Here is a 20,362-nt window from a genome sequence, read left to right as displayed (position 1 = left end):
AGCTTCATCTGTTGGAGAGCAATTGTATCATCTTCGTCAAGGATCTCTGTCTATAACTGACTATGCTCTCCAATTCAGAACCCTTGCAGCAGCCAGTGGCTGGAATGAGCACTCGGTCCTTACCACCTATCGGCAGGAACTGGAACCAAGAGTGCGGCTGCAGCTCTCTGAATACGATGACTCCCACGGCTTGGAGAGATTCATCCAACTCTCCATCAGGTGTGCCAAACGTATGCAGTCTTGCTTCTTGGAATCCCAAAATTCTCCCAGCTCTGCACTCCTTCGCCACCCAGCGACTCTCAGCACTCCAGAACCAGGTCACGAACCCATGCAAGTTGACCTAACCCGTCTTTCTTCCACTGAACGGCAGAGGCGGCTGACCCAAGGCCTGTGTTTGTACTGCGGTGCTGGCGGGCATGTAATCTCCACATGTCCAATTCGTCCTCCTCGACCGATGGTGAGTGTTATAAAGTCAGTTGTGGCTAATATGCAGCCCCTCACTGCCATAGTAATCCTTACTGCCTCTAATGCCTGTGTTCCAGTATATGCCCTCCTCGATTCCGTATCAGCCGGGAATTTCATCTCCGGAAGCCTCTGCCGCCAACTCAATCTCCCGATCACAGCGACCAAGCCCACCTACAAAGTCCAGTCGATAACAGGAAAACCCCTCAGTCGTAGACACATCAAATACAGTGCTGGCCCCATTCACCTTCAAGTTGGTCAGTTGCATGAGGAATCCATCCATCTCCTGGTTCTGGAGGGATCCACTGCTGAGATCATTCTTGGGCGCCCTTGGTTCGTGTAACATGACCCCGTCATCTTATGGAGTACTGGTGAGGTTCTGAAGTGGGGCAACAAATGCTTTCCTGACTGTTCCCCTCTGACGCTGACCATCAACTCGACCTCCATCGAGAGCCCAAAGGAGAAACAGTCAGTTGATATTCCAGCTTGCTACGCCCCCTTCAGCGACGTGTTCTGGCCGGAGAGAGCCTCCCAGCTACCTCCGCACCGGCCATGGGACTGCGCCATAGATCTGTTACCGGGATCCCCGTGGAAGAATTTACCCACTCTCACTTCCTGAACAGAAGGCCATGGAGGAGTATATTGAAGAGGCTCTTCAACAAGGTTACATCTGCCCTTCAATGTCCTCTGCTGTTTCAAGCTTTTTCTTTGTGGCCAAGAAGGACGGAGGCTTGCGGCCTTGTATCGATTACCGGGCACTCAATAAGATCACCATCAAATTCTGTTATCCTCTTCCTCTCGTCCCAGCGGCACTCGAACATCTCCGTGGAGCCACCGTCTTCTCCAAGTTGGACCTCCGCAGCGCGTATAACCTCATCCGGATACGCGAGGGGGACGAGTGGAGGACTGCCTTCATTACCCCTACTGGCCACTACGAGTATCGGGTGATGCCGTATGGATTAGTCAACGCCCCCTCCGTATTCCAAGACTTCATGCATGAGGTTCTCCGGGAGTTTCTCCATCGATTCGTCCTCGTCTACATTGATGACATTCTCATCTACTCCCGGAGCATGGCCAAACATCGCCACCACGTTGCGGAGGTCCTGAAACGCCTGAGGGAATTCCAACTGTTTCTCAAGGCAGAAAAATGTTCCTTCCATCTACCCTCAGTGCAGTTCCTTGGATACTACATCGATAGCAGTGGCATCCGGATGGACGAGAGGAAGGTGGAAGCCATTAAGACTTGGCCCACTCCTTCTACCATCAAGGAACTCCAACGCTTTCTAGAATTTTCCAACTTCTATAGAAGATTCATACATGACTACAGCATCATCACCAGCCCACTCACCAACCTCCTGAAGAACAAGCCCAAGTCTCTGTCCTGGACACCTGCCGCCACTGAAGCCTTCGAAACCCTCAAGGAAGCCTTCACCAGCGCTCCACTCCTCATCCATCCCGATCCTGGGAAGCCCTTCCTAGTAGAAGTAGACGCTTCTACCTCTGGAGTAGGAGCAGTCTTGTCTCAGCAGCAGGGGACTCCAGCCAAACTCCATCCATGCGCCTTCTCACGCAAACTCAGCCCAGCGGAGATAAACTACGACATCGGCAACAGAGAACTTCTAGCCATCAAACTGGCTTTGGAGGAATGGAGGCATTGGTTGGAGGGTGCACAGCATCCATTCATCGTCCTCACAGACCATAAAAACCTTCAATATCTGCGTGATGCTAAAAGACTTAATCTCCGTGGGTGAAAAACCGGCCCGGTGGGCGCTGTTTTTCACCCGCTTCAACTTTACCATATCCTATCGTCCCGGTCCCAAGAATGTGAGGGCGGATGCTCTCTCCCATCTCTACTCCCCAGAAGAGGTCTGCGAGGAACCAGAACCCATCATTCCAAAGGAAATCATCGTCAGCCCCATCCGGTGGAATCCCGAGTCAGACACCCCCTCCAATGTCTCCACACCTACTCCGCCGGGCTGCCCACCAGGCTTGCAATACATCACCAGAGCACGACGCACTCCACTCATTCACTCTGTGCACACATCTCTGGGCACTGGCCACCCTGGGGCCAACGGCACTCTCTCGTTGCTGAAAGATCGCTTCTGATGGCCCAATATGGCCAGGGATGTGAGAAGGTTTGTGCATGGCTGCTCGGACTGTGCCATTTGCCAGCGGGCAAACTCCTCCCGCTTCCCCTTCCCAACCGACCTTGGTCACACCTAGGAGTTGATTTCATCACTGATCTACCGGCCTCTGATGGTAATACCTGTGTCTTCGTTGTCATTGATCGATTCTCCAGGTCCTGTCGTCTGTTACCCCTCAAGGGTCTGCCCACAGCCATGGAGACGGCTATGCTTATGTTTAATCACATCTTCCGTTATTATGGGATCCCTGAAGACATTGTCTCTGATCGGGGACCGCAATTTATCTCCAAGGTATGGAAGGCCTTTTTCACTCTCCAAGGTGTGGCCGTGAGCCTTTCGTCGGGATACCACCCCCAGTCGAACGGGCAGACGGAGAGGAAGATCCAGGAAATTGGCCGCTTCCTCCGAACCTTCTGCCATGGCCACCAGAACTCTTGGAACCAGTTCCTGGGCTGGGTCGAGTAAACGCAGAACTCTCTTCGCCAGCCATCCACTGGACTCACTCCCTTCCAGTGCGTACTCGGTTACCAGCCTCCTCTATTTCCCTGGTCTGGAGAACCATCCGATGTCCCATCCATTGACTACTGGTTCCGAGAGAGCGAGAGAATCTGGGACGCCACTCACCATCATCTACAGCAGGCAGTGCGCAGGCGTAAGATGACAGCAGACCTTTGAAGATCCGAAGCTCCCACTTACCAACCTGGACAGAAGGTCTGGCTGTCAACAAGGGACATCCGTATGCGTCTGCCCTGCAAGAAGTTAAGTCCCAGATACGTTGGCCCCCTCACCATCACCAAACAGATCAACCCGGTCACCTACCAGTTGCAACTCCCTCCTCAGTACAGAATTCATCCTTCTTTCCACATTTCTTTACTCAAGCCTTACCACTCTCCTGTTTCTACCTCCACAGAGCCTGGCCCGACAGAGGAACCCCCTCTTCCTTTGATTCTGGTGGACGGTACATCTACAATGTCAAGGAGATCTTGGACTCCCGACGCCATGGTGGTCAGCTGGAATACTTAGTGGATTGGGAAGGATATGGCCCGGAAGAATGGTCTTGGTTTCCCAAAGACGACATCCTGGACCCAACACTTCTGGAGGAATTCCATTCAACCCATCCTGAATGACCTGCCCCCCGAGGAAGAGGTAGACCACCACGACGTCGGGGTCCTCGGCCCTCAGGAGCAGGCCGTGGAGGAGGGGGTACTGTCACAGATCAGCCAGGCTCATTCACCTCCCAATCACAACGCACTCCTTCACCTGAGTATTAATTGCTCACACCTGCACTTCATCAGCTCCCTCATCAGCCTGCACATAAAAGCACACACCTCACACCAGCTCATTGTCCGATCTCGTTTCCTTTCGAAGTGGACTGATGCTACTACAGCTACTAACCTGTGTACTTACCTTGATCTCCTACTTACCCCGTCTCATCTCCAGCGTGTTCTTCACAGCTCTACTCCATCGTCTGTGTCTCCAAGGATATCCACGAGTGTCTCCCCTGTCCATTATCACCCTCATCGTACTGGTATACCTGTTCATTGAACTTGTTACTCACCTCCAACAGCAAACCGCTGACTCCACCGATTGCAATAAAATTCACCTGTTGTATTCCAACCATCTGTCTGAGTCTGCTTCTCTAACAAAATGCACCCACGACTCCAATTGTCTGGAGCTCAGCTTGACCACAGGCTATTATTATTAGTTACTACAAAATAACTCATAAGGCTCAGGGGCTGTTAAATATCCTAAAACAAGACGGGTGGACTGGTAAGGTGTTTAACTGCCATGTCAATATCTCCAGCGCAGTGTGGCCAGTGGCTGATAGATAAATATTAACAAAATATTAGCAAATAGCCTATATTTCTGGAACGTGACTGATTAACTGCGGTCATTTTGTGGTAACAAATGTAGCTTAAATTTGACTGTCGTTCCAGGCAAATTATTTCCTACGTGGCTGTCTTGTAAAATATTAAGCAACACACTCTGATACAGACATCTCTTAATTGTCCAAAAAGACAAATTCTTAAAGGGTCATTGGATCTCCATTGGATCATAGCTGATATGATTCTTTTGGGTCTTAATGAAAAGTCTATAACATACTTTGGTTAAAATTTCTCAATTGTAGTGAAAAAAACAACACCCTTTTTACCCTGTTAAAATCAGCTCTGCAGACATCAACCCGTTTTTTTTGCATGTTGCTTTAAATGCTAATGAGCTCTGCTGACACCGCCCCTCTCTTCTGTGGGGTGACGAGCCATGCTCTGAGAGACTGTTTACTTTAGCTGCGAAACTTGCTATCTAGCATGTTATTAGGAAAGGACATAAACAAACGCATTTAGGTAGACCGGGGATTGGCGCATTCCCTTCAAAAACAAAAGTAACGTTAATCCTCTGCGTCTTCAGTGGCTCAGATTTCGGGAGTAAATGACGACTGCTATATTCATTATTACATCCAACAAAAAACACCTAAATTGCTTAATCGGAGACATTCTTGTCTACCCATGCTCCGGCGTCTAAACAATGGTGGACTGATGACAGCTCACTAAGGGGGGGGGGGGGGTCTAAGGTAAGACGGCCTTGTCAATCAACTATCGTGAGAGCGGCCTTCGTCCATGTGACGTCACACAGACAAGAAGCTGAAAACGGCCCGATTTGAAAAAGGGGATATTATTTTTAGGGATTAAATAAAAACCACTGGGTGGATTTTTATCATTATAGGGTAGATTTGTACACACACTGCCAACACACATTTATGTAAAAGTGAATTTAGCATCCGATAACCCTTTTAAAATTCCATTAATTAACATGTAATAGGCCAAAATATTCATCTATGTCTAGATCTCATACAAACGAAGAAAGGAAGAACCATTTAACGTGCTGGAATTTAGCTACAAGGTATTAATAATTGAAATGTATACAGTGATGTTATTATGACCAGTGAACTTCCAATGACATGAACATCTAAACTGACATATGGCTTCAGGTACAGTTCTCCCATTCTGACTCTCAACAACGAAATGTCTAAAATCTGATGAACTGTCCCTTGTGCTGTTTTCAGAGAGATGGTGAGGCAGTAAGATCAGGCCATTGAAGTGTTTAATGTTTTCACAGACCGGCTGCATCCATAAAGACAGCACAAGGGGGATGTTTGGCTCGAGTGCTGCCGTGCGCTGGTCGGCAAACCCTGACACCTCGTTAAAAAGTCAGTTAAGGATGATGTTAACGTAATTGAGCATCATTAGAGCTCTACGCTCCGATCAGCTTGGCCAACGGGGCAGAGAGGGACAATTAAACCAGCCCCATCAGCGCTGATAAATGCGCTCATATTAAACACCTTCTCTCCGAAGAAACATACTGTCACGCTCGTTTTCAGAGTCCCAAGCATTCTGTTCTACACCCAGCACCCTTCTTCGCTTCTCCATCTGTTTCATGTTAGTTTATTCCTTCACATAACCCACAAATTAATCGCCCTTCCCCCACCCCGTCACCAAACCACTGCGCTTTGTTTAAACGGACAAATAAAAAAGACAGCGCAAATAAACAGTGGCAGATCTCATTAAATTGTCTGGAACGTGCCGGCGCCGAGCCGCACTCTCCGTTATCAGCAGAGACAACGGTTACATGAACTGTTGCGAACTTGTCAGTGGCGGATCCTAATTGCCTGCTACAAAACGGGGGTTGAGAAAGAGACGGCTTTCCCTGGGAGAGTTCCAGGGCAGCTCACAAATGCTCCGACAGAACAGACGACACGCTTGTGTGCCGATGACATCTGGAGGAAACGTCTTTATTGACAGGGCCATATCGATGCAGGAGACTCCAACAATCACGCCGTGGCTGTCATGCAAACACACTTCTTAATTTACATTAATGACTTCATCACCATCTTTGTCTGGCTCTCCAATGCACACGGAAATACACTCAAAGATGTGTGTGTGTACCTGTAGCTGTCCGTTCATGCTGCTCAAGTCTTCCGCTTTTTTCTCCAGATTCTGCACCCAGACTTTCCTCTTTTGCCTGCAGCGAGACGCAGCCGCTCTGTTCCTTTCCAAAAACTTCCGCCTCTTCTCATCTGGGTCCTCGCTGGTGGTTCTCCGCCGCCGCCCACCTGTACTGGTGGTGTGCTGGGCCGGAGGGGCGGGAGACACCTACACAGGCCGACAATCAAACACGAATCAAGAATTAAAATCAAGGGTTGCACCTGCCAAAGGATGACGAAGACAGAAAACGTACTAGACTTAAATGCACCATGGAAATGTGTGTTACGGTTGATAATTTTTTTTTTTTTCAATTTGGATTATTATTGGTACCACTTTACCATAAGGTTGAATTCATTTACCTGCATTAGCTAGTTATCATGACCTTACAATGAGCAACAATTTCTTAAAGCATTTGTTAGTCTACATTAATGTTAATTTATACATCTAAACTACCATTTAAAAAGAAAAAAAAATGCTTTTAATCAGCAAGGATGCAAAAGTGACAGGAATTATACACTTACAAAAAATTATATTTCAAATACATTTCTGTTAAAGAATTGAGAAAAAATCAAGTATCAAGTAGAGCAACTGTTTTCATAAAAAAAAAAATTGTGAGCTGCAAATCAGCATATTAGAATGATTTTTGAAGGATCATGTGACACTGAAGACTGGAGTAATGATGCTAAAAATTCAGCTTTGATCACAGAAATACATTACATTTTAACATATATTAAAATAGAAAATAGTTATTTTAAAATGTAGTAATATTTCTAAATATATTGCTGTCTTTATTGTATCTTAGATCAAATAAATGCACACTTGGTGAACACAAAAAAACTTTCAAAAACTCTCTCCAAACCCAAAAGTTTGAACAGAAGTGTACTTTTCTTAATTGTTAATTCATACTAGCTCATAATCCATTAATTACTGTTAAATTTGAAATTTTAAAATGATATAAAATACATAACATTACCATTAATTGTTAACCTGTTGTTCTGTGTTAGTTATATGATACCTACTCATTTGTAAGAGACATTTAATACAAGAGAGCACTGTTTAACACATACAGGCGTTTCTGTCGTGGATGTAGCCGGCTGCTGTAGTGACTGTGGGCGTGGCTCCTCAGCTGGAGGTGGGGCCGGGGGCGGAGTCTCACTGGCCGAGCTGCTCTGGATGTCACCTGCATCGCCGTTGGTTACCTGAGGGATCTGCTGACTGAGGGCCGCCTTCAGCTTCTGCAGGTGAGAGACAGGTCAGAGGTCAGGTCAACATCTATTACTAACTTCTTGTCATCTTAGGTGACTTTAATACATTGTTTTAAGAAGAATATACCTAATTTTTCTGCTTGCTTTGTGTCTAATTTCACATTTACAGGTCCTAAATGTCACATTCAAAACACCGAACTTTGATTGCCCATGTTAAATGTCAGTCAGAGGGCCCTTCCTGACTAAGTGGGAGGTTCTGGCCACAATAAGCTGCAATGCTGCAGTATGCAACAGACTTTATGCCGACAGTCAAAAATCTGCCTATTCGCATAACGTTTAACCATAAAACCTTGCTCTCTTCAGCATGTTTGTCTATAGTTCCAGCAGCGAAATGAGGAAAACATGGTGCTATCGCTCTCTCTCTCTCTCTCTGGCATCAGGAGGCTAAACTACATTAGAGAGAGGTGAGAACTGAAGATTAGAATAATTAACTTCTGCGGAAAACCAGAGGCAAGGATTAAAACAACATATTCATCACAGCTTTAAACAGATGCTTCCCTCAGAGCTCTTCCACAGGAGTAAGAGCTGTCGTAGCTAATTCCCTATTCCCTGGAGATGCCTGTGATTTTCTCTTGTCAGGGAAATCTGCCTTTCCCTGGCGTACTGTAGCATGTGCAGCATAGAGACCTCAGCGCCAAGAACTTTTCTCTTCACTATGAGCAACCCCCGATAATGACAACACTAGGGTTTGACCCAGTTAAAAAATTTATATTCAATAAAATAAATATTTTGCTATTCATGCATTGACTCTCAATAGCCACTGCACTAACATTGATTCAAAAGTTTAAAGAAGCACTAAAATGATTTATCAAATGAATCTAATAATTTATTGAAAATGTATTTAATAATAAAAAAACTAAATTCATTATTAATAAAAATTATATAATTATGTGACAATGAAGTGATGATTACACAGAGGCTTTAAATAAGTAAAATAAAATTAAAATAAAAAACTAAAATATTTTTTAAATAAATATAAAATAACTTAATTTTTACTATTTTTGTTTTTACCAAAACATATTTACAAAAACATTTTAAAAACCACACAGTCCAATGCAGTGTCAGTTCTATGAACATTTGAGCAATAATTTAGATAAATCAATACATTTAAATGTCTAATCCTCATACATTTTGTGCAGTGTTATTTTAGCATTATTGAGACACAATTATTGTTTTTATTATAGTTATATTTTCTGTTTAGGATTTAATAGGTTTTAGGTTTCATTTTAAGCTTTAATAACTGTGTTTTTGTCATTTTCAGAAGTTTTTTTTTTATCTATATAAATTTCAATCATTTTTATTTTAGTTTTAGTTATATTAGTACATCAAGTTTAACTAAATTTAAGTTATTTAGAAATGCTACCTTAGCAACCCTCATATATATGTATATATAAAGTTACACTAAATACGTATTTTGACATTTTATTTCAGTTAATGTGAAACATAAACACAAACAGAAATCCAGTCTTCAGAATGACAGATTCTGAGAAGTTTTATTTCTCCATAGAAAATTCTTCTAAGCTGACGTGGTTTTTTAAAAACCCTTTGTAGGAAACCATGATGTGGCCCGAAAGCAGTCAAGTGCGAGGGTTAACAAACGCCCCCACAGCAGGTGAGGTGTGTAACCATGGCCACAGGGACAGAGGATGCATTAATTGTCATGAAAAAACAAGAAAAGAACATTATTTTAACAGCCATCCTCGGCAGACCAATCTATCTAGCAAATTAGTTTATAGAGCAACACTCTTTCCGAATTCCTACATGACTAGAAAGAAATTATTCACATGGAACGAGTCACGCAAGGGCTGAGCGAACAACTGAAAGAGAAAGAGAGAGAGAAACAGAGGGACTGTGAACAATGTGTGTGGGGCCAGTCAGATTCATATTTCATATCTGCCATCGGAGCCCCATCAGAGCAGTAGCCCTCCATCTCGAGGGTTTTATTCAACCATCTGCTCCTTTATTACTTATCTTTATTTTGCAACTAATTAACAGCATAATCTTCTAAATTCAGCAAGTTAATTATCATTATTGTGGTCTTTGCAGCATCATCAGTCCTTGTAAAGTGCCATGTCTGTGTGGCAGGGGAGCGAGAGAGTGAGAGAGAGAGAGTGAGAGTGAGAGAGAGAGAGAGAGAGAGAGAGAGAGAGAGATAGATGAGGGGGTGTTTGCTTGACGAGGGCTCATTAGATGTTTTCTGATGAGTTAAGGTTTTGTGCGTGTGCTTCCTGTAGAGGGAGGTTATCTGTGAGGTGTATGAATGTTTTATGTGCGTATGTGTATGCTGATGTGGTGCATGTTATGAATGTTTGGTCATGAGGTAGATGTGCATATGCTGGTGTTTGGATGCAAGCATGTACCAATTTGGTCATATGCTTATAAATAAATAGGGTACAAAGCAGGGCTTGAGACTCTTAAAAAAATAAGTCTAATTTTTAGTAAAATTAGGTCATTTCAAGAGCTCACGTTAAATATTATGTGGCATTTTATTCAAATTTGGGAAATGACTGAAAAACTTTTTTTTTTTTTTTCCAAGTATGGTAAAAGGGTTGCAGCCTTAGCCCCTACTGAGCAATAACTTAATTTAGCCCTAAACTTGACTAGTTTAAATGTCACTGACCCTTGGCGCTCTTTATTCGTTGCTTTTTTCTCCATCACATATAATTTAAATTATATACCATTTGAAAGCTTAAAACCTAAAAATTAATCCTTTGAAAACCATTTTGAAATCGGACATTGCGTTACCATGGAAATTGTACTTTAAAATCTTTACATTTTTATACTTTAATATTTTATAATGATTCCAATTCTGCAATAATCTGCAGATTGTTGTCTTAAAAAAAGTCCAATCTTAGGTCTGTATTCCAAACGTTCATGAACTATAACAATTTAAGCCCAAATTTTGGTCTGTAATAACTAATAAATGTATATTTCCCATTAATGAAAGAAAAAAACATTTGTTTGATCACTTTTTTTTTTTACAGTAACTTTAGGAACAGGGTTAAATGGTTGAGCTGGAGAAATGCACATGGCACATATTTAAAAAAAAAATGAACGTTTAAGTAAACATAACTATAAACATAACATAAACAACAGTTTACATAAACTACTGGTCAAAGGTTTGGAATAATTAATATTTTTTATGTTTTTGAAAGAAAGCTCTTCAGAAGTCCTTCTAATAATCATTCTAACAAGCTGATATGCTCAATTATTAATAATGATTATTTTCATCAGTGTTGTGCTGCTGAATATATTTGTGAAAACCATAATACAATTGTTTTAAGATTTTTTAAAAGAACAGCATTTATTTAAAATGGAAATCATTTATAACATTAAAAATATCTTTACTGTCACTTTTGATCAATTTAATGCAGCCTTGCTAAACAGAAGCATTCATTTCTTTCTTTCATTCATTATTTTTTAACTTACCCAAAACGTTTGAATGCATCACACTTTTCACAAAACTATTAAGCAAAAAGAAAAAAAGAAAAATGTTTCTTGAGCAGCAAATCATCATATTAGAATGATTTCTGGAGGATCATGATTCATGTGACACCGAAGACTGGAGTAATGATGAATGTCTGAAAGCTTTGAATGTCAGAAATAAATTACATTTAAAAAAATATTTGAATAGAATAGTTGTAATAAATGAACTGTAATAATATTTCCGAATAATACTTTTTTTTTTACATTTTACGTCACAATTTTTTTTTTTTACAAACAGAAAATACATTTGAATATATATTCAATTACAAAACAGTTGTTTTTAAATTGTAAAAATATTTAACAATATAACTATTACTGCATTTTTTAAAAACTATTTCTCTAAACTTTTGACCAGTCCTGCATGTACATTTCTCTACAAACAGCTGATCTCTAGATTTCAAAGTTCATGTCAGCATCCACTGCTTCAACAGTCCAGAGAGATGCCCTCTTGTGCTCTTGTACAGGAACTACACAAAGCTCAATGTTGTGTCAGTGTTGTGGACTGTGCATCCTCAGTCCCTCTGAGCTGAAATAAAATCTGCTTACACTAAAATATGCTTGCAAATGAGGTGCATGTGGATATATATGTAAATGAGAGGGGCGTAAATTACCATCTTGGTTTCTGATTGGACAGGCTGTGGAGAGGAGGGGCCAGGGATTCCAGGGACACTAGGCACTATGGTGACTGGTCTGACCAGCTGAAAACACACACAGAAAACATCAATACATTGTCTCAAACACACTAAATAAGAAACATAAAAGAAGCAAACAGAAATAAATAAGACACAAACATGCCCCTCATTATCCCACAAACACACAGTAAGGGCTCAGCACATATCTGTGGCTAAGCTTCTACTATGAGCAATGAAAACAAGAAAACAAAAATGTACCATGTACAATAATGTAGCAGATAATAACACCACAGTATTTTTATATTTCCGTAACAAAAATAATAAAAAGGGCCTCCTGCCAAAGGGGGGCGAGGACTGGAATTGAGAACCGCTGCCCTAACCATATAGTAAATACATGTAGTTAATTAATATTACTCAGTACTTAAATGTATAATTACACTGTAACAAGGACACCTTAAAATAAAGGGTTGCACTTTATTTTACAGTATGTGTACTTACATGTACTTACAGTGTACATACCTAAGAAAGTACTGGTAATATAAGGTAACTACATGGAGTAGGGGTCCGGTTTAGGGGTAGGTTCAGGGTAAGTACCTAGTTTTTACCTAGTTATTGTAATTACTAAAATAAGAACATAGTATGTACATGACAGGACATTAAAATAAAGTGCTATCAAATAAAGTGTAACCTAAATCCTATAGAATAAACTGCTGTAGTTATTAGGGAATATATTTCTTTGCTTCTTTTTTCCCCATCTCTCTCCTCCCTCCTACTGAAAGCCTACGGGTCATAATCATATGCTGCTCAGTGTTCCACACAGATCATCAAGCACACACACACACACACACACACACACACACAGGGTCTGAACTGCCCCAGACACGTGTGTATGAGTGATAATGTGTCTCTGCATACATTACCGCACACCTCACGGGCTGACGTCATGAAAGCGGCGCAGTGTCCTTCATCCATGAAGACACATTTAAACACACTCAACCGTATTTAAGAGTACTTAGATCACTTCCCAGCACACTCATGATGGATTTGTGGAACCTGTTTACATCTGGTTAGGGGACAGATTGCTTTTTACATATGTGGTAACATGCGTCGCAAATGTGTCTCCTGTGACCACTTGATTTGAAGGGGACGGTTTTTAAATAAAGGAAAACATTTGATTCGGAACATTCAAAGTTGTTTTAGTCAAGCCTCTGTGTTAAATGTATTTCGGATGTGTGTGTGTGTGTGAGACAATAAACGGCTGTGGATCACATCTCTGACAAACAGCGGCCAGGATAAACCCATCTACTACATCATAATTCTGCAGCACTGGAACACAAAGGAGATGACCTTAAAATGTCTAATTAGCCAAAAAACAAATCTGCCCTCTACAGGCATTTTGGACGTGAACCAAAAAACTCCAAAACCTAGTGAGCTGCCTATTTAGAAAGCATTTAAAGGCATCACAGGTGAATTCGAAAGGTTTTTCCAATATTAGTCTGGTGTCTAATATACCTTTGTTTAGAAATTCTAAGCCGACATGTCCTTCACAGACAGAATGAATTCTAGTTCAATTATACTGTTGTCAAGGTTTCACAAAACAGTTTTTAGTCTAGTTAATGTATAATGTCTAGTTTTCCACCCTCTCTTAGAATTACAGAAGTCATATCATGGAAAAAGATATTACAGAGTTTCCTGTACTACACACTGTAACTCTCAACGTCCTGCTCAGTCCAAAAAGAACATTTACTGAAACCTACGATACAATGTTTCAAGCTTTATGGTGTTTCTGGCTGTGTAGTAGCCTTCTGAAATGTATTTTTGAACAGTCTCTGATCATGTCAGTCTGATCTTAATAGCACACATCTTGTTATTAGAGGTTGGTGGTTATGTTAACAAGCTCATTGTTGTAATGTCTATCAAACTTTTAGTTACCCGTGTCAAGTCAAAACCATGTCAAACTTTTTGGCCCTTTTTTAAAATAAGCACAGTTACGGAGAGACATGGAAACTATAGGAGAGGAGAGAGTGCAGCAGGACTGGGAAAGGATCTGAAACCCTATTTTCCCAATGCGTTATAGCAGCATATGTTGAGGCCGCTCACAAGGCTATGCCTCCAACACCATATAAATTTCTGAATGACCCATTTTTGTTGCAGGGTTTTCACAAATAGTCTGTGTGGACTGGAGAAAGAGTTAAAATTGTGAACATTAGGTTTTGTTTACATAGCCAATACCAGTCTTTAATTTAAACAAAACAAAACAAACAAAAAAAGGAAAATCATATTTACTATGTAATGATCACTTTAAAAACAAACGCATTGTTGGTCATCACTGTGATATTTCACCCAAAAATGAAAATTCTGTCATTAATTACTCACCCTCATGTCATTCCAAACCCATAAGACCACTTCGGAACACAAATTAAGATTTTTTTGACAAAATTCAAAAGCTATTCGACCCTCCATAGACAGCAAGAGAACTACCACATTCAAAGCCCATAAAAGTAGTTAAGGACATTGATAAAATAGTCCATGTGACATCAGTGATTCAACTGTAATGTTATGAAGCTACGAGAATACTTTTTGTGCGCAAAGAAAACAAAAATAACGACTTTATTCAACAATTTATTTTCTTCTGTGTCAGAAGCATGCGTGTGCATTCTTCTGCATGCAAACAAGCTGCAGTGAATCTACGGGTTCTACGCATGTGTCGCGTTACTCTCGTGAACGTGTCGAAGACTGACTTAGAAGAGAAGAAATTGTTGAATGAATTTGTTATTTTTGTTTTCTTTCTCGTAGCTTCATAAAATTAAGGTTGAACCACTGACTTGAATGATGTCCTTACGGAGGGTCAGAGAGCTCTTGGATTTCATCCAAAATATCTTACGGGTTTGGAACGACATGAGGGGGAGTAATACATGACAGTATTTTAATTTTGGGGTGAACTGTCCATTTAATAATGTAAACTCATTGTCCAGGAGCTTTCTATACACACTACAGAGAAAGGAGTGTGTGTGGGATACTCACAGGAATGGCAGTGGGTATGTGTATGCTGGAGCTGGCGATGGTGGCTGGAATGGCGACTGGCATCGTCTGACCGTTAGGCAGCTGCAGCAGAACCGGAAACGTGCCAGACACTGGACTGAAGACAGACAGAGAGATGGGGGAAACAGAAACAAAATTCATACCAAATGTTACATTAACATAATTGTGGTACATAATTTTTATGCAAAGGCTTGTAACATAAATAGGCTACAAAAACAAGCTATACATGCTTTAAAGTCAACATGCATGCATACATGCTTTTGTCATGTGACATTTTTAATGAGGAGAAACAGGAGGGGAAATATTTTTTTTCCCATCAAGAAATATATTAAATGGTAATTAAATGTTTCTTATCAGAACTGAGTCAGAGGTGACTAAGAGTCAATCACATTCACAATGCTTATTTTTAATATCTATAGTTATTTAATTTTTATTATATATATTATACTACTGTAAATTACATAAAAACTATTGGCAAGATAAAGAAAATAGAGATATAAAGCTGTTTAGGGCAGAGCAATTATTACATTTTAATTACATATTACAATTTTTTGTGATAAATCATGCAACAAAAAAAAAACTATTAAAGCAAACAGTGTCAATCACTTTGTGTTCATATTGACTTTAAGTGATAAGAACATAAACAACAATAGATAGAATTTTCTCTTCAATTGGTGTGTGAAACAAAACAAAAGGCTCAAACAAAACCTGTCTGATGGTCAATTCTATGATGTAAAAGTAAAGGCACATGGATCACAAGCAACGAAATCATAAATTCTCCAAGTAAATGAGTGACAAAAACCAAACACCGAATGAGGTGTAAAAGGAAAAAAATTATGGCAAACTAAGAGAGGAACAGAATAAGTAACATTTAGAAGTTACTTACACTATCGGTCTACTAGAGGATGGGACCTGGGTTATAACAGAGCTAGATGTTGGAGATGGGAGAGCTTGCTGAATAACAACACCAGCCTCATTGCTGGCCAGTAGTACATTGGGGACTTGGAGAGAGGCAGGACGGACTATAGTGGATGGAGGCAGAGAGGTCGGCTGCAAAGAAACCTCCTGAAAACACCACACGAGAGCCAAGCTGCATCAACCGCTCACACAAAACTACACTGTCCATTACTGATCTTATACTGTTTCTGACTGTGTTTGTAGCTTTTACATCACAGGGAGCACATTCATTATTCATCAATGAATTAAAAGACTACAATTTGTAGTGATCTACAGTTGATGGATGAGAGAGGGCATCAAAAAAATTACTTCACTGCAATCAAACGTTTGGGAGTAGGTTTTTTTAATGCTTTTAAAGTTAAGTCTCTTATGCTTTCCAAGGCTGCATTTATTTGATAAATATTATTACAATTTAAAATAATGTTCTACTTTAATATTTTAAAATGTCATTTATTTCTGTGATTTCAAAGCTGAATGTTCAGCATCATTACTCACATGATCCTTCAGAAATCATTCTAATATGCTGACTTACTGCTCAAGAAACATTTCTGATTAATATCAATGTTGAAAACAGTTGTGCTGCCGAACATTTTTGTGGAAACTGAGATGCATTTTTTTCTGAATTGTTTGATAAATAGAAAGTTCAAAAGAACAGCATTTATTTTTTTAATACAATTGTATCAATTATTGATCAAAAGTTAGTTTATGTATCAATTTATTTCTTTTATTTAAAAACAAAAAATACTGACCCCAAACTTTTGAACAGTAGGGTAGCTACTGTAATTAAGAAATATGTATATTTTCAGCATTTTGAAAGCTCACATTAGAGACGACAAGTAAAAAAGATCACAGAGCACTCAAAGTGACTGTTTATTCACTAAAACTGTTACAGCTTCAATCTTAAAGTCAGAATCAGCATATTTGCTGACTTAGGAAGGGAGTATCTTTCTCACACACTCTTGAGAACAAGGAGATTTCTTCATAGAGCTACTGGAAGGAGGAAACAAAATTTTTTTTGTATCTCTATGAAGAAATGTATTTTCATCTAAAAGCCAGTAGCCCTGGAACAAGCTAAATCAAGCAGCAAACACCTTTCACTTGTGGAATGAGTGGAGAAGGCAGTCACACAAACATGGACTGCTAAAAACATAGGCTATATAGGGAAAACTATGACAACACAGTTCTGTACAAAATGAGCCTAGGATCCTCGAGGTGGACTTTCCCTAACATTGCTCTACTACAAGCTCCTTTGCATGAAATATTCTTACTAAACACCTTCAAGTAACTACCACACATAGAGGATCTAAAAAAAGTCCTACCCATTACTGCAAGTGTTTATGCAGCTCTATAGCAGAGTCCTGAATCTCACCTTGTCGTCAGTGGTTGTTGACTCAGGGTGGGGAAGGGGGCTGTCTCGGTGGGACTCAATGGGTGTGTGCTCCACTATTTTGTTTCGAACAACAGGAGTCGCAAGGGGAGACAAGTCCAGAGGCAACTGCAATAACAACATGCAGATCAATGTTTGATTACGCACATATATAACAAAATCAGCAAGGGAGGAATGTGCTTTTATCCACTGGGATTGAACAGTATTTAAAAATGTTTACATTTTGTCATTTAACAAATGCTTTTATCCAAAGCGACTTACAAATGAGGACAATGGAAGTACTCAAAATCAACAGAAGAGCAATGATACACAAGTGCTATAACAAGTCTCAGTTAGCTTAACCTAGTACATGTAGCAAGGGTTTTTTAATTATAGAATAAAAAAAATTTAAAAGAATAGCACAAGCTAGTGTTAGAGGCCTTTTTTGCTTTGGTTAATTGTATAATAAATAAAAAGAATAGAAATAGAATACAAAAAGAATAGAAAAGCTACAGTCAGGTTTTTTTGTGTTTGTTTGTTTGTTTTTAAGAAAACAAGCAGTTGGTAAATGAATAGAGTGCAAGTCTAAAAGGGGCAAGTTTTTTTGTTTTTTTTAAGAATAGAATTTGAATAGATAGTGCTAGAGTTAGAGGGTCAGATAAAGATGGAAGAGATGTGTTTTTAGCCGATTCTTGAAGATAGCTAAGGATTCAGCTGCTCGGATTGAGTTGGGCAGGTCATTCCACCAGGAGGGAACATTTAATTTAAAAGTCTGTGAAAGTGATTTGTGCCTCTTTGGGATGGCACAATAGAGCGACATTCACCTGCAGAACGCAAGCTTCTAGAGGCACATAAGTCTGAAGTAATGAATTTAGGTAAAGGAGTGCAGAGCCAGTGATGGTTTTGTAAGCAAACATCAATGCCTTGATTTTTATGCAAGCAGCTATTGTTAGCCAGTGCAAATTGATAAACAGAGGTGTGACGCGGATTCTTTTCGGCTCATTAAAAATTAATCTTGCTGTCGCGTTCTGGATTAATTGTAAAGGTTTGATAGAACTGGCTGGAAGACCTGCCAAGAGAGCATTGAGATAGTCCAGCCTGGACAGAACAAGGGCTTGAACAAGGAGTTGTGAAGCATGTTCCGAAAGAAAGGGACTGATCTTCTTTATGTTGAATAAAACAAATCTGCAGGACCGGGCAGTTTTACCAATGTGGTCTGAGAAAGTCAGCTGATCATCAATCACAACTCCAAGATTTCTGGCTGTTTTTGAAGGAATTATGGTTGATGTGCCTAACTGGATGGTGAAACTGTGATGAAAATGGGTTTGCTGGAACCAAAAGCAGTTCTGTCTTGGCAAGGTTGAGTTGAAGGTGATGGTCCATCCAGACAAACTGAGATGCTAGCAGCTATCATTGGATCATCAGGATGGAATGAGATGTAGAGTTGAGTGTCATCAGCATAACAGTGATATGAAAAGCCATGTTTCTGAATGACAGAGCCTAGTGATGCAGAGAAGAAAAGTGGTCCAAGAACTGAGCCCTGAGGCACTCCAGTAGTTAGGTGTTGTGACTTGGACACCTCACCTCTCCAAGATACGTTGAAGGACCTATCTGAGAGGTAAGACTCAAACCACTGGAGTGTGGTTCCTGAGATGCCCTTTGCCAATAGGGCTGACAGGAGGATCTGGTGGTTAACCATGTCAAAAGCAGCGGCCAGATCCAGCAAGATAAATATTGAAGATTTGGAATCTGCTCTTGCCAGTCTTAGGGCTTCAACAACTGCGAGCAAAGAAGTCTCGGTTGAATGTCCACTTCTGAAACCAAACTGGTTTCTGTCGAGGAGGTTGTTCTGTGTGAGAAAGGCAGAGACTTGGTTGAACACAGCTCTTTCAAGTTTTTTTGCAATGAAAGGAAGAAGGGAAACCGGTCATAGTTCTCTAAAAGAGATGGGTTAAGAGTGGGTTTCTTAAGTAGTGGGGTAATACGAGCCTGTCTAAATGCTGAGGGAAAAACACCAGTGTGAAGGGATGTGTTAATGATGTGAGTGAGTGCAGGTACAACTACAGGAGAAATGGCTTGAAGGAGATGAGATGGAATAGATAAGCGGATAAGTAGTAGGATGATTACAAAGTATGAGTTTGGAGTAAAGAGAAGGATGTGAACGAGTTTATGTTTGCTGGTATGATGTGCTTGACACATTGTGGAGCGGAAAATTGTGCACTGATGGTTTTAATTTTATCAATGTTAAAAATGTTGATGTTAATCATTTTATTAATTAAAATGTTATTTTAAATTAGTTTCAGAAGTTACATTTTATCAAATAATCAAATAATCTTGAAAAATTACATTTTAAAACAAATTCAAATAGAAAACATTTATTTTATATTGTAATAATATTTCGCTATATAACTCTTTTTGCTTTGGTGAGCATAAAAGACTTGTTTCAATAACTTAAAATATCTTAACCTCAAATTTTTTAATGACTGTTTATTTGCAAAATGATCACACAGCTGAGTTATAAATTGACATCTTTACCTTTTTAACGTCATCTTCCGTGGTCTTTTTAAAGTCATGCTCAAACGGGCTGGTGAGCTCGTTAAACAGCCCGACCTCCTCACAGTTCTTCAGGAAGCGAGTCGGTGTCGGTGTCTGGTCTGCAACAGTAGCCCATAAAGCCATGAATAATAATAGTTCATGTTCATTTGCTTTTATTGCGACCTGCTGACTTCTCAGACTCACCAGCAATGATGACACTGTCATTGCGTGTTGGACCAAATCTCAGGGTCATCTCATGCTTGTGTTTATGCACCGCCAGGTGGTCTTCATTTGTGAATCGCTGTTGCAGACAGACAGTCATTATGTAGATGTATGAACCATACATAATAGTATGAAACAGAAAATGGACAAAAAAGCATGTAATTTAATTGGAGTGTATATTTAAATATCTGTTGGTGCTTTGTGTGTAACAGTGATCACATGCCTGTCCGCAGCCAGGAGCAGTGCAGAGAAATGGTTTATCATCACTCAT

General features: G+C 40.3%; 2 protein-coding genes across 2 annotated transcripts in view; both read right to left on the bottom strand.

Moving 5' to 3' along the window:
* Positions 1–17,458, bottom strand: part of LOC306876722 (cyclic AMP-dependent transcription factor ATF-2-like) — a 26,018-nt gene extending 8,560 nt beyond the window's left edge. Inside the window, exons 1-5 of the mRNA XM_079428089.1 lie at positions 17,338–17,458; positions 14,994–15,108; positions 11,949–12,035; positions 7,654–7,821; positions 6,548–6,754 (exon numbers count right to left, since the gene is read on the bottom strand). Of these exons, the coding sequence (XP_079284215.1) occupies positions 6,548–6,754; positions 7,654–7,821; positions 11,949–12,035; positions 14,994–15,056 (525 nt within the window). The 5' untranslated portion in view covers positions 15,057–15,108; positions 17,338–17,458. The remainder of the gene's footprint in view (positions 1–6,547; positions 6,755–7,653; positions 7,822–11,948; positions 12,036–14,993; positions 15,109–17,337) is intronic.
* On the bottom strand, positions 15,894–20,362 carry LOC306876727 (cyclic AMP-dependent transcription factor ATF-2-like; the record flags this gene model as incomplete). The annotated part of the gene is made up of 5 exons (XM_079428095.1): positions 15,894–16,076; positions 17,338–17,463; positions 19,870–19,988; positions 20,074–20,170; positions 20,315–20,362. The coding sequence occupies 5 exons, from the start codon at positions 20,360–20,362 to the stop codon at positions 15,894–15,896; spliced, it is 573 nt and encodes a 190-aa protein (XP_079284221.1).

This window comes from Barbus barbus (assembly GCF_936440315.1).
Source record: "Barbus barbus genome assembly, chromosome: 11".
Taxonomy (NCBI): Eukaryota; Metazoa; Chordata; class Actinopteri; order Cypriniformes; family Cyprinidae; genus Barbus; species Barbus barbus.
This window is presented reverse-complemented; position numbering and strand designations above follow the sequence as displayed.